The sequence below is a fragment of the Lissotriton vulgaris genome, chromosome 3_1 (genome assembly GCF_964263255.1).
Source record: "Lissotriton vulgaris chromosome 3_1, aLisVul1.2, whole genome shotgun sequence".
Lineage (NCBI taxonomy): Eukaryota > Metazoa > Chordata > Amphibia > Caudata > Salamandridae > Lissotriton > Lissotriton vulgaris.
Genome location: NC_141689.1, coordinates 3,499,307 through 3,521,330, shown reverse-complemented (window position 1 = coordinate 3,521,330; position 22,024 = coordinate 3,499,307). Strand labels below are relative to the sequence as shown.

Genomic DNA, 22,024 nt, shown 5'->3' with positions numbered 1-22,024 from the left:
TTTTGTAATAGTGCAAAATGTCACCTCCTGTTGCAATATATGGGGAGTAGCACCCGAGTATCATGTAAGCACACCACACGCTCTTCCTTCCTTTCCTTCCTCTAAGAGGTTGAAGGGAGTACTCCAGAGGCCACCCATTCCATCTGGTCGAGGTAGGCGTCTTGAATGACAGCAGTAGAATGAAGCTTGTTTTTTTAAGTGCTATGACTCAGCCAGTTCTGGCTGTGCCAGGGGTGGGGTTCTATGCACCTCCACAAAAAGGTCATAATCTGCCGAATTAATACCAGATTTTCATGACTTTACAACGGTGCCCCCAGCACCCCTGGGGGCTACCCCGCTCCAAGCGCCAGGAAGCCCTCTGGGTAAGATGCGCGCTATAGAAGTACACATTACAAGTCATGGCTACTCATGCCTCCCCTCGCGCCTCTGGGCCATCCCACCGGGGTCGAATGTGATGGCATGCAGGGGAGACGCAGAACTCTGCAGCATGTGCCAAACACGCTGAGCTGTCTCACAGGCGGACTTTCATTGAGGCTGGTCAAGGATTACCCAGTGATTGATCCCTTCACTTCCTGCTGAATTGTTGCTGTTCGAGGCGCCTTAACCTTTTTAAAAAGCCAGTGTTTAAAAACAGGTGGCACAGTTGGTGTCTCTTTTTTCTTTTGCTACCCTCCACCCTCCCTTCAGAGAGCACACAAAGTGCACAGCCACATTTCAGCTGACAAACCACAAAAAAAACACAAGAGCACAAGAAAGCAGGTCGGGTATGTTTAGGGAATACGCGTTTTGACAAGGGCAGGCGAAAATGCCATTTTACAACTTCCGTGCGCAGGCCCACGTTGCTGCTTGAACATGAAAACCCATCAGAACTACTATAGAGGGATTTTCGGTTCAGCACTGGCTTTTCATCAGCACCAACCAGGCCATAAAAAGCGTCACAATTTTCATTAGTCTGTACCAGAGGCCCCTTCCCAGTCACAGCAGCCTACGTTATATACTGTTTTCTTTCCTCGTTGGAACTGAAAATCCCGCTACTATGGAAAATGCAGGCTCGGTTTCCTATGAGGTGATGTTGGCTCGCCACCTTTGTTTGTCCGAGGGGGGCTGAGGCAGGCATCCTGCCAACCGCCTCCCTGCCAGCGGCCCTCCGCCATGCCAGCCTTGTTCCCGCGTGGTAAGGAATAGAAAGATCCTGGCCTCAGTCTGAGCTACAAGCGATGTTATGACTTATCTGCGCTCAAAAATGCTGTCTGTCTCGGCCTCTGCTGCCCGCCGCCCTGTCATCCTTGATTGAAATGGACAGTTCTGCTGTGCACACAGCTAATTGATTATCTCTAAAATGAAAGACGTTCTTCGTGTATACCTGACAGATACACGTTTTATAGACTTTAGAAGGTCGAGTGGGCGAATCGTCCCTGCCTTGTCATCTCTCTTCATGTCCAATGATCAGGTGAATTTCTCAAAAGAGTCTTTGGGAGCACAAGGTGTGACGAAACAGACGAGTGTTTGATTGACAAAGGATTCCCACAAGGGCTTTTGTGACCAGGACTTGGTGCTGAGTTTTAGGGGACGTTATGGTCAGGGATAGCTCGTGAACTGTCAAACTGCTGAGGCATTAATCGAAGTGCAGTGAAAGCTGCTGGTCTTCGAAAGATGTGTGAGTGCAAATAGTTGGTCCAAATTTCAATGGTACATATTTAGAGCACAATATTTACATATCTTGTCCAAAAGGCTATATATGGTCTGGAGAAAAACTCCCAAAATATCTCAAACAATTCATGGTGTGCCAAAACTGTCCCTGGCCAGAAGTCCTGGGGTACACACGCGAGACACGTACATCATAAATGTGAAGAAAAAAAGTTACTTACCTGTAACTTTGGTTCCCCAGTATTGGTAACTTTCATAGATTCCCATGCTTTTGTATCATTCCCCATCGTCGGAGTGGGAGTCTCGGTAACAAAATAACACAGGAGTAAGTACAAAAGAGAAAGAAAAAAAGGCCTAGGCCTCATTCCCTTTTGTAGCATATCCACATTTTTTTGTAAGAGACCAAACTAGGCATCAGCCAATCAGAAGAGCCTCACCCCATAGAACCCTCCTGAAGGAACCTCAGAGCCTCAGATTTTCGTAGGCGTTGTGTAACAGTCACCATATTTGCTGAAGGCTGAACTTTCCTCGGGGAGGTGGGTGGGCGCATGGGAATCTATGAAAGTTACCAATACTGGGGAACCAAAGTTACAGGTAAGTAACTTGTTTTCTTGCCCCAGTATTGGAACTTTCATAGATTCCCATGCTTTTGTATCGAGTAGCAAGCAGTTAGAAATAAAAAACACATTTTGTGGCATAAATATACATTGCAATAGCCATCAATACATGAAGATACAAAATGTGCAGAATAAAAGAAGGTGGGAGAGAAAAGGAAAGCTCACCAATTAGTGGAAGAGGTTCCTCAGGACCGCCTGGCCCACGGCAATGTCCTCCTATTGCAAGGATTCCAAGCAGTAATGCTTTGTAAAGGTGTGCACGCTGCTCCAAGTTGCAGCTCTGCAAATGTCTTTGATGTGCACTCCCGCTAAGAGCTGTTGAAGAAGCCACTGATCTTGTGGAATGCGCTCTAACTCTGCTGGTCAGTGGCTTACCAGCTGCAGTATGGCAGTGCAGAATGGCACTTGTAATCCACCTCGCAATATCCTGTTTTGATAGGGGAAGGCCCTTGCAAGGACCACCAAAAGCAATGAACAAATGGGAGGATTTACGGAATCCCTTGGTGCGATCTAAATAGAATTTTAAGCACCGTTGTACATCCAGAGAATGCAGTGACCTCTCCTCTGGTGTAGTAGGGCGAGGAAAGAATGTTTTAAGAATAACCGGCTCATTTAAGTGGAAGTCCGAGGGCACCTTGGGTATGAACTTTGGGTTAGTTCTCAAGATTACTGTATTCCTTTTGAATTGGAGAAACGGCTCTTGGATTGTGAGAGCCTGCAACTCCCCAATGCGTCTTGCTGATGTGAGGGCAAGAAGAAGAGCCAATTTCCATGAAAGAAATGTCATGTCTGATAGATGTACTGGTTCAAATGGGCCCTTCATGAGCTGTGTGAGGACCAAATGTAATTCTCTTAATCACAATAGGGAGGAGGAATTGGTGTCCAGTCAGTTCCCCAAATCCAAATCAAATGCAAGACAGGACACTTGTAACTACGTTACACTTGGTTCTATTAGACAACCCTCAAAACGCTATGTTAAGTTTCTTTGCGGTTTATATCGTTTTTCCGCCCCACATAAGCGTTGTGGCCTTTATCATTGGGTTATCTAATGTGCTTTATGCCAGCCTCAAGCCTGAGTCAACCTCTGGTGTAGCGTGGCAGTGTCCAGAGATGTGAACAGATACCCCACAGTGAAGGTTAGGATAAAAGACAAGCCTGCATCCAAAAAGACTCCTGCAACCTTTAACACAGCAGCTGAACCCACAAGCATTTGCAATGCAATAGGTCTCGCAGCATTAAAGTTTGATTTATTGGCATTGCATATGACAATGTGTTGCATTAAATTTTTAGCAAAGTCTGTATTGGTGTATAAAGATGATTTGCAAGATGATAGCGATGGAGTGGGGGATGGATGGATGGAGTGGAGGGGATGGATGGATGGAGTGGAGGGGATGGATGGAGTGGGGGGTTGGAACCTCCTGCAGTCACTTTCACTTTCCCTTCCCCTTCTTCCACTGTCGACTCCACGCCCGTCAACACGCCCCGAAGTGCTCCCTTAGTCTATCACAGCACACCAGCACAATTGAGAAGGGCTCACCTACCCCACCGCTCCCCAGCACCCAGATCTGTCCCATCCGCAGGTCGCAGCTCTCCTTACCTGTGTAGGTCTCGCAAGTAAAGTCCAGAGGGATCGCAGCTTGTGCCCGCGCCATGGCTGCTGGCGGCAGCGGGAGGCGCCCCTGCTCCACGTCGATCCACCCGCGCGTCTTCCTGAGGCTCCGGCTCCCTCATTCGGCTGCCCGCGTGCCCCCCGCACAACTCCTTGCTCCACCAGCAACTCTTTGCCCGTGCGCCCGTCTCGCACTCCAGCAGCCTCCAAGCCCAGACGGCCGCGCCGCTGACATCAGCCGCGCGCTTACACAACTCCCGCTTGTTTACAAAAGCGATCGGTGCCGCTGGTTTCATTTATGCAGTCTGCCCTATGATGTAAGGGACAGGTGTAATTTTTTATTCCTAGGTGGTACATTTGCAGGATACTAAAAGTATTTTGGACAAAGGTGACAATACAAAATTTGTGTATTTTTTTTTCAAAACATCCAATGATATGGTTTGCATCAATATTGGAGACAATAAAATAATGGTGTACACCGTTCAACATTTCAGAAAGTCCAATCCATTCCTGCGGGCAGGTGCAGTACGAGACATTTAAATAATGGGGACAGGGTCAGCCTTTTCCAGGGTCCGATAACCACCAATTCAACTAGAAACAAGCTAACAGGCCATGGTTTAAATACATACAAATACAGCTTGTTCCGGTTCCATCCACAGGAGCGAGGCAAACGCTGTGGTCGTGTTTCAAAAAATGCATCGTTAAGGCCAAATTCATCAAATCGCTTGCTTGCTGTAATGGGGGCCCCCTTCAAGCCTCCAAATCCAGGCCAAGCCCCACCTTGTGACCTCCGGCCTTGAAGTTCTTTCCATCTACGAGTGCAGAGAGTGGGAGTTTCACACCTGGCCTCAGGGTCTGGATGTAACCAACACTGACAAGGCTAGAGTTATTTACTTTCACAGAGACAGTAGCAGACGGATCTAGCTGGTACTTGGCTGCTACTCCAAAGAGAGTAGTGTCGTTGCCTGCTGTCCAAGCTAGGTTGACTGCAGTGTCCAGATTGTCACTCACTTTCTGGTAAATGGATCCCCCAAACTCAGACCAGTCATTGACAGTGGTGTGCAGCTGGAAATCACCGGTTTTATATCCAACGGAAAAGTTATTCTTGGAATGCTTAGATTTGGCACTATCAAAATGCGAGCCACTTCCGGATAAGGAGTTATGGAAAAAGATTAAAAAATTAGAGACCTCATCAAGCTACTGCAGTGGGAAAGGCAAGTCCCCCACGTGGGCACTCAGTGTATTTCTTATCAATACTGGCTTTAAGAGTTCATGCCCACAATGGAATGACATGTTCTGCAACACTGTTTTATACAACTAGTACGGGGCGGGCGTGCAGGAATGTGCAGAGTCCCACTTAATAGAAACGACAGAGCAGTGGGGATGTGGAGGATCGGTGCTGCGGTCATGCTGACAAGATATCAAAGTGTTATCAACAGGTGGGACAGGTTATTTCCCCCAGGTGTCCTGTTTCAGCAGAGTGATTCTCTCATCGTACAGTTCGCATTCCAACAGCCCTCCACTCTGGTCTCAAACCATGTGTTGGAATGTAGCAGACCATTTTCGGCAGAAAGAAATCCATAGTGGCTGCTCCGGAGGTCCATGCAGGCAGCTGCTGGGCTGCGCAGGCCTAACACAAAGGGTTCCTGTGCACCCGTTGCTAGCACCCTGAAGTACCGCAGCTCAAAAGCTGCAATGTTTTCAAAGTTTACCCTGTCAGCCCCGGAATGGCAAGCAATACAGCAGGAAACCGCGCACTCGTACATCAATATGCCGTCCTCCAAACTTCGTAAAGAAAAACTTCAAGGAATAATGTGTTGATGGGAACATCTAATAACTGAATGATTAGGCAGCACAATCTTTTCATCACCTTTCCGCAGTTTTGTGGCTCTATTGCTACATTTAATTTCGGTAAGTAGGTGGCTAGTGCCATCTACAGGTCACCGCTAAAGAAATGCTACTACTCCTATTAGTGTATGGTGCAGGGTCAAAGGCATCCGCTTCGTTACCTGAAGCACTGTGCTATTAAAGGAGACATGGTATACTCATTCTGAAACTGAAGCAATTTACAAATATGACATTAAGACAGCGGACAATGAATCACTTACTCGGCAGTTCAATCACAAGCATCGTTCGCACATAACATATAACCCCACGTAAATCCCAACATAGGCCTAGGTAAGCAATCCAAAAATCATAAATGGGGAACAGTGGATGTGATTAGCAATACGACTTGAAAGTCGCCATTTGCGCACAATATTGATACAAACCGTGGCAGGAAATGCGTTTGGTATGTTCATGCCGGCTGCTATCTATGCTAATCATAGAGGAAAGCAGGAAGTGATAGGCGGAGTCCCCGCCGTGCGCTGGTCGATGGGATCGCTGGAGGTCCTCCCTCCGACGGCGCGCGGTGCAGGCTGGGATCGCGGTGGCGGCTGCGGGCCCCGGCTGACGGAGCCCTGGGAGATAGTAGCAGGAAAGGAGTGCGGAGGACCCGGCGGGAGCCCGCAAGGAGCGGCTCACACCGGGGAGGGTGGCACCCGGCACCGCAAGTATGATTGTGTCCTTTCTGTGACGCCCTCAGGGGAAGGGAGGGATGCCTGTATGTGTGCGTGTGTGTCTGTGTGTGCGACGGCGGAGGGGTGGGGGGGGATGTATCTCCGTGCGTGTATGTGCGCTTGTGTATGTGTGTGCGCATGCGTGCAGGGGGAGGTGTGCCTGTGTGTTTGCGCTTCCCAGGAGACAGCCGCACGTTCGCGCGCACGTGGCCTGCGCCGATCGCCTTTTGCGAGATGCGCGCGGCCAGGTGCTGTCTCCTGGGAAGCAGACTCAGTAACAAAAGATCTCCTGGCGGACACAGCGCTAACGCGCTGTTACGCCACGAGACCTAAAAAAGGGACTTTTTTTAATACAAATTATGCAAAAATGTATCAAGCGGCAGCAAAAAATATATATATTTTCCAATGGAAACTTTGGTCCTAACTTTACCTACTGGCGATCGCAGGTAGAAAAAGAAAATTAAATATATATTCATGTATACGGTATCTACGAATTAAGAACTTCGCTGAAAGGCAGCATAGTGCTTTACAGGGTCAGAGGCACATATATAGTCACCAAGTCAATTGAGTAGTAGCGCTCTAACAAGCAAAGGTTGACTGGTACTTCATGATGCAGTGTTAAGGATGTAACTCTTCAGATCTTTCCCAAATTAAAGCACAGTTGGGGCAGTTCGGATCAATATAGAAATGCTGTTCCAGATCCTGAGAGCATTGATGGAGAAGGCCTGATACTTTTTCATCTGAAGAGGTCTTGGTGGTGGGCGACCCCAGAGTCTCAGGAGATGGTGAGCTTACCAGAGGTAAAGGCGCAGTCAGCGTGGCTGCTGTTCGGTAAGCAAAAAGTTAATGGTTTTAATGATCACACCACACCAAAGGCTCACTCTCCCAATGTCAAGCTTGGCATCAACATAGAGCTTGCAACAGAATATTTATCAAATTCACTTTTATTGGTTTTCATAGAAACACAGAACTTGACCAAAGGCAAGAAACAACCAGACCAGTTTGGATTGCTTGTTCCCTGCCCAGACTGGACTCGCATAGTCTGCAGCTTTACATATGTTAACACACATTTGTTAACTGAAAACTCTGCACCTTTGAGCCAATTACTTGTAAAATATTACTTCTCAGAAGGTGAACACCAGTGGTAAAAACCTCTCTTATACATGGTCTTAAGTAAAACAATCTGTTCATGGTCAACTGGTGAGTAAAAAAAATCTACAAAGCGATTTCTTATATTAGGTCATAAAAAGATTATTTCACTACAAAATGTCACTATCATGCATACTGATATATATATATATATACAAACACACATTTATATACAGATCGGATAAATTTTCTGGAACAATGACACTACTCCTCTCTAGGATACACAACTTTTAAACACTGATTACATGCCACAATTTAGTCACTGTCAACATAACTGTTCGTCCTGATCAGGGTAATGCTGTTACTACTTCTTTAAGACCAACAAACATCATTAGACGCCCCTTTTCTGGCATCACCAAGAAACACAGAGTGTATCATTTTTCCGCCTTGAGCGATGTCTTATTTATTACCTGCGTTGTGGAAGCAGGGCTGTATGGGACACGTCTCTCAGTGATGTGCTATTTGGAAGTCACTGCTCTTTTTGATTATAGCCAACAAATTCAGCGACCTGCTGTATTCAGAAGGATGCAACGCAGGGTGTACAGAACACTCCACATCCCAGCTGTTTTGTTAACGCAATACGCTGTGTGCAACAGGGCTCTCATACAAAATGTATCATATATTTACTTTAGACTTCTTTGGATTTTGAAGTGGCTTATACACACTGAGAATACAGACAACACAGGGGAATAATTTACAGTACCCATTTCCGTTCTGTCACTTTCACTAAATGCCAGTCCAAGTAGTCCTCTAAAGGACAGCTCTGCGGAAGAAGTGTGCACAGAAGCGAGCATACGGATGAACAGGTCTGAACTATGATGAAACAGTGCAGAAGGCAGAACAGGAGAAAAAAGAAAATGAGCTTTGGAAGTTGAAGGGCTGGAGTGGATGTGTGTTGTGTAGGAGACGGCGAACAGGAGTCGATGAAAGAAGTCAAAGAACAACATGATGACGCCGGATACAGATGAATAAAGAACAAGTAGGAAACGATGGAGGATGGAAGTGAATAACTACAGGACATGCAACCGCAGATTACAGAGGGAATTTAGTTTGTTACATTTATGATGTTCTATCCTTGAAGCGAAGCATGACACCGTAAAAAGAGTGGAGTAGTTCAGGGACAGTGTGTGGCACAACAGCCATAAACAGAAGGAATAAACATCAATAAAATGTAAGTGCATAAAATACAGTGTAACAAAAGCCCTAAAGCAATTTTGCTGCTCCTGGAAGAGGTCACATTTAATGACAACAGAACAGATGAAACATATTGAATAGATGCATTTAAAAATGTCAGGAATTCAAAGGGGACAATAAATGAATCTCTGAGAGAACAACTATGGTGCTCTTGTAAAGAATGTCTTGGTACCATTGAACTCAATCACAATTCTTTCTTCCTGCTAATACAATAGCTACCAGCGACCTGTAAGTTCCCTACCAAACAGTGCTGAGATGATAAATTTTGTGGAGAACAGAATAAAGTTTGAAATTGTTAAAGAATCAAAGCAGGGGCGTGGCCATATTTTCCAGCTCCAATCACAAAGGTGAAGCACAGCCGAAAACTGCCTTACGGATATGTTGATTCAAGAGTCTAAAGGAGAGAAGAAAATATATATTGTTTCTGATGAGAGAAAGCAGGAAAACCTACATGGACAAAGTTGGAAATGTTAATCAGATGTTTTAGGGAACATGGACTGTGAGGATCTGAACAACCACACTTCAGTTTTGGAGGCGTTAGGCTTGGGCTGTCATGACATCTAGTCCTCAACGGCACAGAGAAAGGCCTACAGGTGTAGGACCCCACACAAAGATCTGTGCGCCTCCTTTGCACTGGTGCACGGAGATGTCAGACCCTATCAATAGCACAGCAGCTTCACGTAGATAAAGGTTGAAGAGTTTTATGGCAAGAGGTGTGGCCACTCGTTCCCACTGACGTGCTCTGAAAGGAGAGGAATAGCATCTGGCAGGGCCCCCATCCGTTTCACCAACAAGAGCAACTTATGTTCAATGAAAACCGTTCCAAGCTACCAATAATATTAGTACTGTACACATCAGGCAAGATTACAATAATGGCCACCCTATGCAAGATTACCAGTCGGGAGAACCTCAGTGCAGGATTGCCAGAAGTAATGTGAAAAAGCGCTAGTATATTTGGAATGCCTCCACTACGGTAATACATAGGAGCCCAAGTTGCAATGCCCCCTGGCACCAAGGTAATATTAGTAAGAAGTCTCCCAAGGCTGCATGATGGATCATTAAAAAGAATTAGGAAATTATAGGTTCTGAAAATGCACACATTTTCAGATCAAATACACAATTTAAAATGTTGGTATACATATATCAATTCAACCAAACAAAAGCTTCTAATTTGGTAGGCTGAGCGGCACACAGGAGAGCTGCTCACAGGCAGCTGGAGAGGTACTAGAAGGTCACGAGCTACTTGTTGGAGAAGCCTGGCCTATGGGAACATGGTTAAATGCCACCGGTGGAACAAAGAGCAATGGTAAAAGACCACCACCAGCCCTGGAATGGCGTCTTTTGCTACTTGACCAAATGCTCCTTCAGTGCCATGCCCTGCATGACAACCAAGAGACAGCAAGCAAGTGAATGGTAAGATGTGAGGTGTGTGGTCGGAACAGAAGGATACCGTGTGGTAAGTTTGGAATGTGAATGGACTAATTATGTAACGCCTCTATCAGCTCTCAAATAAGGGGAACTGGTAAACTGAAGGTATTTTACCATGATACCAGGTTCTTTTATGAAAAGGAAACTGTTACTAACCCTGTAAGCATTGGTTAGTAGCGTGTACTGCTGCAGAATCAGACGCTCTCAATACTTCTGCTATTGGGGCTCAGACGTTTTAAAGTAATTTTTCTTCGAAGAAAGTCTTTCGAGTCGCAGGATCCACTGCGACTACTCCCTTAGTTTGCAATGCAATGCGCACGGGCATCAATTCCATATTAGATAATTTTTCATACAGCGGGTGAGAGTAGTATGGAGGTGCGAGTAACACCAATAGGATGGACACGTTTACCGTGAAAGGGGAATTCATTCGCAAAGAGGAGATCTCATTAATGGAGCTGCACGCTTCCGGGAGCCGCACACTTCCAGGAGCCAGACACTTCCGGTGAGGAGGGTGGGCCAATGTTGCACTACATGCTAAGAACAGATGCTTATTTCAGTTCGTAGAATATGTTGCATATGCCCAGCAGACTGTAAAGCAGTAAGTACCCCTCAACAAGCATTTGCTACCGTGTAGATGCTGCAGGTGTCTGAAATAAGGTTTTCACCTGTTGACCCCTGCACAAATTTCGCCGCAGTACAGGCATATTAATGAGTTGCCGTGGTTCGGACGGCCCCTGGCCGTCCTCCACACAGGCCTACTGTGACGTCAGACGGCCAGGGGCCGTACAACGCACACAACAGGGTTATGACTGTCTGGCCAACCATTGCTTATATCCACACAATAGTGCTTAGTAAAGGTTGGGGGTGGAGGCGGTTTGAACATGTATCTGCTCTAGATATATCAGCTAGATGGATAGTGACCAGAAAGGCCAAGGCTACTGCTTTTTTGCATGTATAGTGTGCCCTGGGGATGACATGGAAAACTCCTTTGGCTTAGTAATAGCAAGTTTGGGAGCATTTGACTATTCAACCTTAGAAACAGATCAGTGCTTAGGGAGTTCAGAAAAGGCTATGAACAGCTGGCTGGTTATGTGAAGGGGTTTGGTCCTGTCAATGTAGTACACGTGAGCCAGTTTGACCTCTAGGGTGAAGGTCTCTTTCTGCTAATGAGCACGTTAGAGGGAAGAAAACTAGGAGCTCTACTGCTGGGTTGAGATGAACTGGGAAAACCATTTTAAGGAAGAACTTTGGGTTGGTTTTGAGTACGACCCTGTGCACTGCGTGGGGGCCTCAACCCACCAATACATCTAAAGACTGGTAGGTTATAAGGAAAGCTAAGTTGCAAGAAAGGAACTGGAGAGGGCAAGAGTGTAAGGGCCAAATGCGGGGGACGCATGAGCCTTGTTGGCTTATTGCAGTTGCTTCACTGGCTGCCTATCCGTCAGAGGATACTTTTAAAGCCTTAACGCTCGCTCACAAGGCCTTCTATGCTACAGGGGCTAAATACCTGCAGAAGAGGTTTGTCTCCTATCGCCCTCCCCGATTTTTGAGGTCTGAGTCGTTGTTTCTGGCCACTGTCCCTCGTGTGAGGAAGGCACGTATGGGAGGTCGCTCCTTTATGCTCCGGCCCCTCAGCTCTGGAACTCTCTGCCCCTGACCTTACGTAGTACTTCAAATCTGCTGGCTTTCAGGAAAGGCCTGAAAACCTGGCTTTTTGCCTCTTAGATTCTTGTTTTCTGCTGACCTGTATCTTTTAATCTGTTTGTTGTGTTTGGCTTTTTCAGCTTGTCAATAAAGCGCCGGGACACTCTTTTGAGTAGCCGAGCGCTATAGAAGACACAAAATAACATAACATAACAAAAACCACAGATTCCACACCGGAGCAGGGGTAGCTATGGGAGGGATGAGCATCTTGAGGCCCTCCATGAAATGCTTTAATTATAGAAGTTTGAAGAAGTGAGGAGTGTTCCCTGTTCTGCATGCAAGTGGCTCTGGCTGCCGTATGGAGCCATATGGAAGTATATGCAAGGTCTGATTTTTGTAGACAGAGAAGATAATAGATAACCTCCTGGATCAGGGGCTTAATACGTCAAGATGTTTGGGGATGCAATAATGGATGAATCGCCTCCATTTTGCGGAGATGTAGGTCAGCATAGTGGCCTGCATGACTCTCACAATATGTCCATGTCATCCTGTGGAAGCGCAAGTAGCTGAATTTGAGGCCCTCAAGTACCAGATTGATTTGGGTGGAATCGGGGTATCCGAACTGACCTTTCTCTAGCAAGGCCTGGTCTGTTGGAGAGCTGTTCATGGGGATGTTGAGTGACATCTGGTGGAGAGGTGAGTACCAGGGTTTTCTGGCAAACACGTGGACTAGCAGGATTAGAGTTAGTGATGCTTGTTGGATTTTTCGCACCCCTTGTTGAAGGAGCAGTAGAGGTGAAAAAGCATAATAAAGATCCCTGACCAATTTATTCATAGTGCATTGTCACTGGAATGTGTGTACTGGGAGGCAAAGTTTGGGCATTTTACATTTTTGAGGGGTAGCAAACAAGTCTGTTTTGTGGACTGCCCCAACACTGGAACAGTGGACTAGGACTGGAGGGTGGAGTTCCCGCTCGTGGACCTGCTGATAGTTTCTGCCAAGTTGTTTCCATCCCCAAAAGATACTCCAGCAGGGATGCAATTGGTGAGAGAGCACCCAAGACCATGGATGCTGCTTTAGTTGGGAGAGAGTGGCATCCTTGACACCTAACGTCGCCACATACTCGTCTTACTGGAGCAGCGGGATGACCTCCTGCAGGGTTACTATGTGCTAAAGTTCAGAACAGCTGTATCGATCGAGAAGTCAGAGGTTCAAGATTTGGGGATGAGGAAGTAAAGAAGGTAAACCTCCTTGCCCCAGGTGAGGGGGTAGAGTTTCTAAGGTCCCTTTCCTGCAGGAGGCTATGGTCCCTCTTGAGGGGTTGTGAGAAGTTCTAGGCAGTAGCCATGGTGAACCACTGCTACCACCTACTGGTCTGGAATGATGTTGTAATGAGGAAGAGTTGAGGTATGGTGGGTCAGTGTTTGGAGGTGGAGGCCTCCTTACTGGGGCCACCTCTACAACTCTGCCCCTATTATTGTACTGTAGGCACCCAGGGTGTGCTCTCTTGCTGGTGAAAAGAGTGCTACTGCCTCTATTATGAGGGGCCACATCTGATGAAGCAGTCTTGAAGCCTCTACTTGCATGTTGGCGCCACAAAGAGCTCCTGCCCTCTACTTGTCAGGTGGGAGTGCATCACCCATAGTCTGAGCAGAAGCACACTTGCGTGCTGTGTGGATTACCAGGGAGTCCGGTGGTACGGGCCTCCAGATGTAGACTGGGATGATGGAAGACTGCTTGTATGTTTTCAATCCATGTCCATGACTGGCTTTTTAAATGTGTCAGGAGATTTTAACAGGCCCTTTAACATGGGCAGGAACTGGACCGTTGTCTCCGATGTAGATACAGTCTCCAGCTGGAAATTGTCTTCCTCGTAGAGGACATGCTTAACATCCAGGCCACTAAACTTTCGGCAACCTGCTTTGGTCTCCTTAGAATGTTAAGAAAAGTTCTTCCTCTTCTACCTATAGAAGCCAAGCAGGTGGCTGTACAGGGCCTGATCCAGTCTCGACTGGACTTCAGTAATGTCTTGTACTTAGGTGCCCCGGAGTACACACTACGTAAATTGCAGCTAGTCCAAAACTGCGCGGCCCGCACACTGCTTCAGGTGCCCCGTAGATTGTCAGTCAAACCTGGGCTGAGCAGCCTGCACTGGCTGCCGGTACGGCAGAGAATGGCCTTTAAGGCGATGTGCATAGCCCATCGGGCTTTTTGGCACACAGGACCGGCAATTAGCCGCGAGCTGGTAACACAGTACCACCCTAGTAAAAATCTTCGCTCCAGCCAGGCTTTTCTGGCAATAGTCCCTAGAATAAAAAGAGCAAGGGCTGGGGGCAGGATGTTTTCTTACAACACTGCCAAGCTGTGGAATACGCTCCCCCTCCAGATTAGGTCCAACCCTAATTTGTCCTCTTTTCGGAAGCAATTAAAGACTTTCCTTTTTAACGTTCACCATTAATCCTTTCCTTAGCTTCATACTGTTGTTAGCAACTTCACTGATCACATAGCGCTTGGACACCCCTGGGCGGCAATCGCGCTTTACAAATGTATGTTTCATTTCATTTCATTTCATCCATTTCCTTATGGATGGTGGCTGCCTATTGGATCACCTCGTGGTTAGCTGTGGTGTTGTCCGAGGGATATGCAGGCGTGGGTAAATGATCAAAATCTGGGTCTCTTGGAAAGCACAACGACAAAATCTAGGAATCAAATTTCACCGTGTGAGCCAGAAGGAATATGAAGAACATGTTGATTCTTGGCGCCTCGTCGTGAAAGGTTCAAACCTGATGGCAGAAAAAAAAACTAGTGAGGAGGCGTTGCCCATGCACATTAGCAACTTATGGTGAGTCACACTGTATCCAGTGCTTCACAGAAAAAAAAACGTGCAATGTCCGAGCCCAACACTGAAGAACACAAGTATGCAGAGCATGCGTATTCACAGCAATACATGCTAAGAGCAAGTATTACTTTTGATGGTGTGATTATGGCAGACACTACCCCTAGTAGCAGGAAAGGTTACAGACAAGTGATTTATTACTGGAAATTATACATTTCTTTCCTGTAAATACTGGATTGTACTTGAATTCATATACTGCTTACTACCATTGAAGAGTCTTTGAAGTGCATTCCGCCAGGCATTGCACTGCAGAGGAACCGAAGGTTAGTGGTTATATCAGTTGGTATTGAGATTAGTCCTGTGTCGTAGGTGTGATCGGCAGTGGCGACGGAGAGGAGGGTGTGAGTTTATGCAGAGGGATGGTGAGATTAATGGATGTTCTAGAGGACATTAGGTATTGTTAGGTTGCAGGGGTATGACTTTCAAAGGTGGAGAAGTGATCTGTGAAATGAGGTGCATGAAATGTACAGAAATACAATCATGGAGATTAAGCTACACGTATGTGATTTAGACTGAGCTTAAATATTAACTTAAGATACTGGTCTAAAAAATGTTTTGTGATTAGTTCCTTTCGTGCTCTTAAGCGAAACCATGCCATTATCCACCGCCAGAATTTTGAATGTAATTCTTCACAAATCTCTTGCCCTTGTGATCCACGTTACAGTTTCCTTTTGGAATGTCAGTTTGTGGATCAATGGCGAACCATTTTGCATAATTATTACCCATGATGTACCATATCATCTGGTTCTGTATTGTAACAGTCTGTGATTTTAAAATAAAGGGGTGTTACAAAGAAGACCGGTCACAGAAATTCATGTTATTTGAGGTTTTTCTTTAGTTTCTGAATGCCTTAACCCCATACACATTCGGCTCATGGACCTCCTGTATACCCGATGGCAAAGATCTGGAGAGACCCTCCAGAACCCGAGCGGCAGAAAGGGGATTACTGGCCTGCTGTCTAGTACCACAATCAAGAACATCCTGAAAATGTTTTAAATGATTGATAAAAGAATTATACGGACTTCACTGACGCGATCTTTGAGAAATATTTAATAGTAACTTGATTCTAGGAATTGTCAAATGCAATAATCACCAAGTGACACACAAGAACAACTAAAGCTGATCGAAGTCAACGGTGAGAGAAGGAAGATGAAGTAATCATTCAATCCAAGACACTGTTTGGTGCAAGTGTTAGGACCCACGTGGTTACACAGACCTGCAGTGAAGTGAATGCCTCTCCCATGGGTGCTTCGATACCCTACAATACATGCACTGAGCGATGAACAGTGCTGTGATGTATTAAGAATAAAACTATTAAAGTCAAACATGCACAAAGACAGATGAGAAAAAGTAGTGATAGGAGACGAGACTGAGAAAGAAGGCGAACCAGGAGCAAAGAAAGACTGAGCTTCAGAAGAGGCGGCTGGGAGGGAGTAAGAAAAGAAGAGGTGCAGCAGAAAGAGAACTGCAGAGAGACACAGGATAGAGTGGAGAGACTGACGACTGACCTCATGGAAGAGAACCGTGTGGTAAGTTGCAAGAACCTAAAAGATGCTCAAAGGTGGAGAAGTAGCATTCGGAAATAATAGAGGGACTGGGAGTGATCAGGGTACAGCACACACCCTCCCTCAGAATAACTATAATCAAATCGGGTGAGCTGTTCCTATCCCGACCTAGACATCACTATTGCCCCATGGTAGTGATCAGGTCAGTGAGTCTACTCGCCTGGCAGAACAAGCGATCATGTTCTAATTCAACGGCCCAAGGGGCAATTCTTTGTTCAGCTGATGTTTAGAAGACTCAAGTTCACCATGCATATTCCAGCAGTTTGGAATAGGCCACTAGAAACAACCAATAAGCCGTAAGAGCTGTTCATAAATTCAGACTGAGTCATGACTGAAGAGTTCAGAATAGGTTCAGAATGAGTAACAATGCAAATAGACTTCCCTTATGAAGTGTCAGTATAAGCAACAGACATTATTTCAGGATTTCTCTACAATTCGGGGGTTGTTTTAATATTTTATATCGAGAAACAGTCACAGAGAACCAAAACTATTAGCCTATCAGTTCAGCTGGTCATTCGGTCGACGTTTCTAGATCACCATGATGAAGCTCGCACTTTAAGGGCTGTGATCCTCATTATAATAACCGTTTGCCAAAAGAATGTGCGCTCACATTGGCCTTCAGATGCAGAGGTCTGTACATAGGTTGCACCAGATGTGTTTCCCTTCCATGTTTTTTTATTCAGTCTTAGTTAAACATTGCGAGGTGACTGCAAAGTCTGATCATAGACAACAGTAGAACTACCCTTTCCTGAACTTGAGAAGAACAACCATGGCTTCGTGTCTTAAACATGCCGCTGTCAATCAAGGTAGTTTTATAATTGATGCTCATAGCTTTCTAGTGTCTTCCTTGCTGAATGAGGAGTTTAACCAAACAATGGCTGGTCCCAGTGTCTTCAGTCTTTTAATAAATGTGTGATGTTCTTTCAAATGTGCCAGTAGTTCTCCGGAAAAGAGATCTTTCTTCATACAAGTAGATGTGGTTGGTTGCGTCTGACACTTTTGAAGTCTGTCGTATACGGCTCTCACAAACCTTTATTCAAAATGTTTCTTGTACTTCTCACTAATCAATTTTTCACCCACAAGATTTGTACAGAATGCTTTCTGTGTTTCTCGCATCAGTTTTTCTATTTTCCACAATCGCATTCAGCATTTGCAATTTCTTCTGAAGCTTTTATTCTATTCATGGAGACCGCAAAGTAAATGTCATAACAAGTTAGTTGCACAGTTTGATGTTCCCAATTATTTCTACTCCCTCTAAGGTGACGCCATTGTTGTCCCGAAGGTGACAACTTTCTTTTTTACATTTTCTTCATTGGATTGAGAGTGTGGAAGCTTTTTCATCAGCACACTGATTAATCGCTTTACCCAAACCGCCATTTTCTTTGTTGCAGTTTGTACTATGACATCTGTTCTCATCCAATGAACGGGTTGCTGTTTTCCATGTTTACAGCCCTTCGACGGGTCGCCCTAGTGTGTTTTCTGTATGGACTGAAGATCTTGCTGTGCTGTCTCATTTTTAGTGTCATTGCATTTCATTGTTCACATTCCTTCTCTGTGTTTGCATTGCAGGAAATAAAGTTTCAGCTAAACTATGGATAAGCCAAGATGTTTACTCAAAAATATGAGAACTGAGATGGGGCTCATATGCGTTCACTAACGTGTGCCAACTATTACTGTATGAATTACAGGACACAGGGATCACAGCATAAACAAGTATTGCAAAACACAAGCTTCGTTTGGCAAATAAATATTGGCACAACATCTGAATGGTTCAAGGGGTCCATCATTTTTGCTCACTGAATGGGAAGCAACATTGCTTCCATAAATAGTTCGACAATGGAAAACTGGGTGCATAAATTGATACAAAGGCCTCTATGAGGATATGCGGATGAGCGTGGGAAGAGTCGACTCGCAGCAGTACCTTTATGTTGATCTGTTTAGGAAACAATGACGCACACTCCATATACACGCAAAAAGGCGGCCCTTGTTGTGATCGCACAATGACAAGAAAATGACACACGGTGCTTGTTAACATGATCATACACGTGCACACAAAATGTCATGCTGCTCCTTGCACAGCATCCAGATGTTCGCTGTAAGAAGATGGGCGTAGGACATGGGGAGAGGGGCAATGCTTCCTCACTGGACAGGACATGAGGCTGCATGCAGAACGAACACCATATATGAAAAAGGTTTTTAGAGAATTAGTTTTAAGATGCACTGATGAACAACTAGAAGGTTAAGGACAGACTTTCATGTTTGTGATTGCTTCACAAGAGAAAAGATGGGAGTTGAGTCAATAGATCACCCTGTCTGAGTACATTAACCATTTGTCGACAGTTGTTAGCAGAACAGGTAATTCACTGAAGATGACATAGAACATATGGGCACCACTTAGGAGTGGTTGGAGCGGGTGACAGAGGTTTTATCGCTATTTTAGTAATAAATGCACTGCAAAAGATATATTTGTAAGGCCCAGCTTTACAAGGTGAACGGCAATTTTGGGCAGGGGATTATAGCTAGAAGCCAAAAGACTGATCCAAGCCGTGCTCAAATAATTGGCCTGAAGATGACACAGCTTTTGCCTTTCTTCTATCAAGAAGCCTTGCTAGGTTTCCACTGAGAGGTCACCTGAAGACAACTGTTCAGATTCTGCGATCAGAACTTTGAATGTGATGGACCGTGTCTCTTCCATTATAAGAAATCTGCAACATGGAGTTATGGTTAGAATGACATTGGTTCCTGCTCAAAATACATCATTTATTTCCTCTGCCCCTCATGTTATTATGTAAAGGCTCTTGCAGAGTAATTTCCTTTCTAGTATACTATTTTATCTCTGGCAGCAAGTGTTATTTTTCAGTGCTGTTTAGTACTTTTACTGCTGGACTGCGAATCTCATTTCAGTTTATTGCAAACTTGGGGACCATGATCAACAATACCCTCTCTTGGTTGCTGCCACTTTCGTAGCATAAAAGCTGCTCCACCAGGAGAGAACTTTCTACCTTTTCCTCCGGCTTTAAACTCTTGTATTTATTGTATGCCATTGGCTTCTTTTGCAGTTTTTTGCTTTTTCACCAGGATGAATTCAACAATACAATTTATTTTATTTCCACACTTAATGGTGCACCGAAGTCTCTCTTTGTACGACCTTTGATGACTAAACAAAGCTCACTTATGGGGAGTATATGGTGTCACTTTCATAAAGGCAGCACGTCTGTGGATTGGGAAGGTTGTTTATAGAAGACACTGGAGACAATCAGATCCCCTTCACAGCTTTTTTACCAAATTTGGGTTTTTTCAGAACCCGTCTCCTGGAGCCGGACCCCCGTTTGTCTCTCCATTTCTCCAAGGTGTGTATCCGCTGATGGAGCTCTAAGTATGAGGGGATCTTGAAGGTCTTCCCACATTCCTTGCAGGGATATGATTTTGAACTTTTGTGTTTTACGTGTTTTATTTGGTGTACCTTCAAGCTTGATAATGTGCTGAAGCTCTTCCCACATTCATTACATGCAAAGTATCCCGAGTGTACTCGTCTGTGTATGATCAGCAGTGAGGATTTGCTAAAAGATTTCCCACAGACATTACAAGTGCACGATTTTGGACTTGTGGGGAGTGTCTGCTGTTTGAGTGGCATTGAAGAAGGGGTCAAAGACTTCTCGCTTTCATCACTTGTCTTTTCTGGGGCATTGTTCTCAAGTGTACTGACACGGTTCTCATCTGAACATGTTGATGCTTTTAAGCTAGTATCAGTCTTCGATTGTTGAGGTGCTGAAGAATCATGGGAACACTTCTCGCTTTCACAGCATGTCGACGTTTTGTCTGTGTTAAGTTCACGCACAGTGTTCTTTTCGTCATGATGTATGGAGTCTTTTCCATTTGCATGAACTTTCTGGTGTAGAAGCAATATTGCTGAAGAATTAAAAGACATTTCACATTCGGTGCAAGGGTAAGGTTTCTTTTCTGATGCTTTTGTCTCAACCTTGGGTGCACTAACACTTTTCTTTGACTCAACCCTTGTGGATACCTTTTCTTTTGTATGAACATTCTGGTGTTGACGCAGCACCAAAGAAGAATTAAAAGACATATCACACTCACTACATGGGTAAGGTTTCTTTTCTGAAGCTTTTGTCTCAACCTTGGGTGTACCAACACTTTCCTTTTCATCAACCCTGGTGGAAACTTTTTCTTTTGTGTGAGCCTTCTGGTGTTGAAGCAGCAATGGAGCAGAATTAAAAGACATATCACAATCACTACAAGGGTAAGGTTTCTTTTCTGAGGCTTTCTTTTCCACTTTAGTTTTGCTATCACTTTTGGGTTTGCTAACATTTTTCTTCTCATCATTCCACTTGGAAGCTTTTTCGCTTGCATGAACTCTCTTATGCTGAAGCAACATTTCATACGCATTGAAAGACTTTTCACATTCATCACAGGGGTGTGGCTTCTTTTCTGGGGTTTTCTGATGATGCTTTTTGACACCTTTCTTCCCGTCCACGTGAGCTTTCTCGCTTGCATGAACCTTCTTGTGTTGAAGCAACATTTCATAAGCATTGAAAGACCTTTCACATTCATCGCATGGGTGTGGTTTCTTTCCTTGGGTTGTTTGCGGATGTGTACTTGCACTTTTCCTCTCATATAAATGCTTCTTCTTGTCACTGTATTTTGATTTGCTTAATTTCCTGTTTACACTGGCATTTGAATTCTTATGAAGAGGTTTTGCCTTTACACCTGGCAGGTCAGCCTCTTTGTGGAATACCTGGTGCTCGATTAGGTTGGATTTCTGGAAAAAGACGATCCCACAGTCTGGGCATGGGTACTTTTTCGCTCCCGATTTTGTTCTTTCAGTTTTTGTGGACGCCTTGGATGTTCCAGCAGGCTTTTTAAATTTGCGTTCAGTGGACCATTTTTTTGCAGTGTTGTTCAGCATCTTTTTGGGTCTTTTAGGTCTATACTTAAACTCTTCATCTTCATCCGAGTCCCAGTCATCATCTTCAGCAGAGTTCCAAACATCATCCTCCTCTTCGCCTGAGATCCAGATATCATTCTCATCTTTCTCTGAATACCAGACTTCTTTTTTGGCTGCTCTTGCTCTTCGTGGTTGTAGTATGTCAGTACACTCTTCAAGTTTTTCCGTGTACGTTTTCAAGGTATTCGTCTCTGAATGAAACAAAATCAAGACAAATTAATTTGATAAAAAAATAAAATATAGAAGCAGCAGACATACCAACGTGTAATTCATAAAGCTGTGCTCTCTACTAGTGCTTCACAGAGAAAGTTATGTTGAACAAGTTACTTACCCTAGACAATGATCTTCTGGTGAATGCTTTACCTACCTGCGGATTACTCACTTCTTGAATGTCCCAAGGTGCAAGACAGGATGCAAAAACATTCCAACAGCTTTCCTACACCATTAGGTGGAGTTCGGCTCCATTCCGGCAGCAGGTACTAGTGCCCTGCCGTCAGTTCCTCATTCTTTTGTTTAGAGCCCGTACAGGTAGATACAGCCTGCAGTATTTTGATCAGTGGCTATGCCGTTCAACAATGTAAGCTAAAATCATATGTATGTGATGGCTATGCGACCATTTCTCAGAACGGGGAGAGGTGAGAAAAGAGTTGAGGAGATTGGTGAGGAATTTGTAGACAGGAAAACAATGCTTACTCCAATCCTATGTCTCTTCCAGGGGAGTCCTCATCAAAGTCATAAGCACTAAATATTCCA

General features: G+C 44.9%; 1 protein-coding gene across 1 annotated transcript in view; it reads right to left on the bottom strand.

The window, feature by feature from the left end:
- Positions 1–7,356: 7,356 nt before the first annotated feature.
- Positions 7,357–22,024, bottom strand: part of LOC147725799 (uncharacterized) — a 454,961-nt gene continuing 440,293 nt past the window's right edge. Inside the window, exon 6 of the mRNA XM_086959949.1 lies at positions 7,357–21,462. Within this exon, the coding sequence (XP_086816075.1) occupies positions 19,565–21,462 (1,898 nt within the window). The 3' untranslated portion in view covers positions 7,357–19,564. The remainder of the gene's footprint in view (positions 21,463–22,024) is intronic.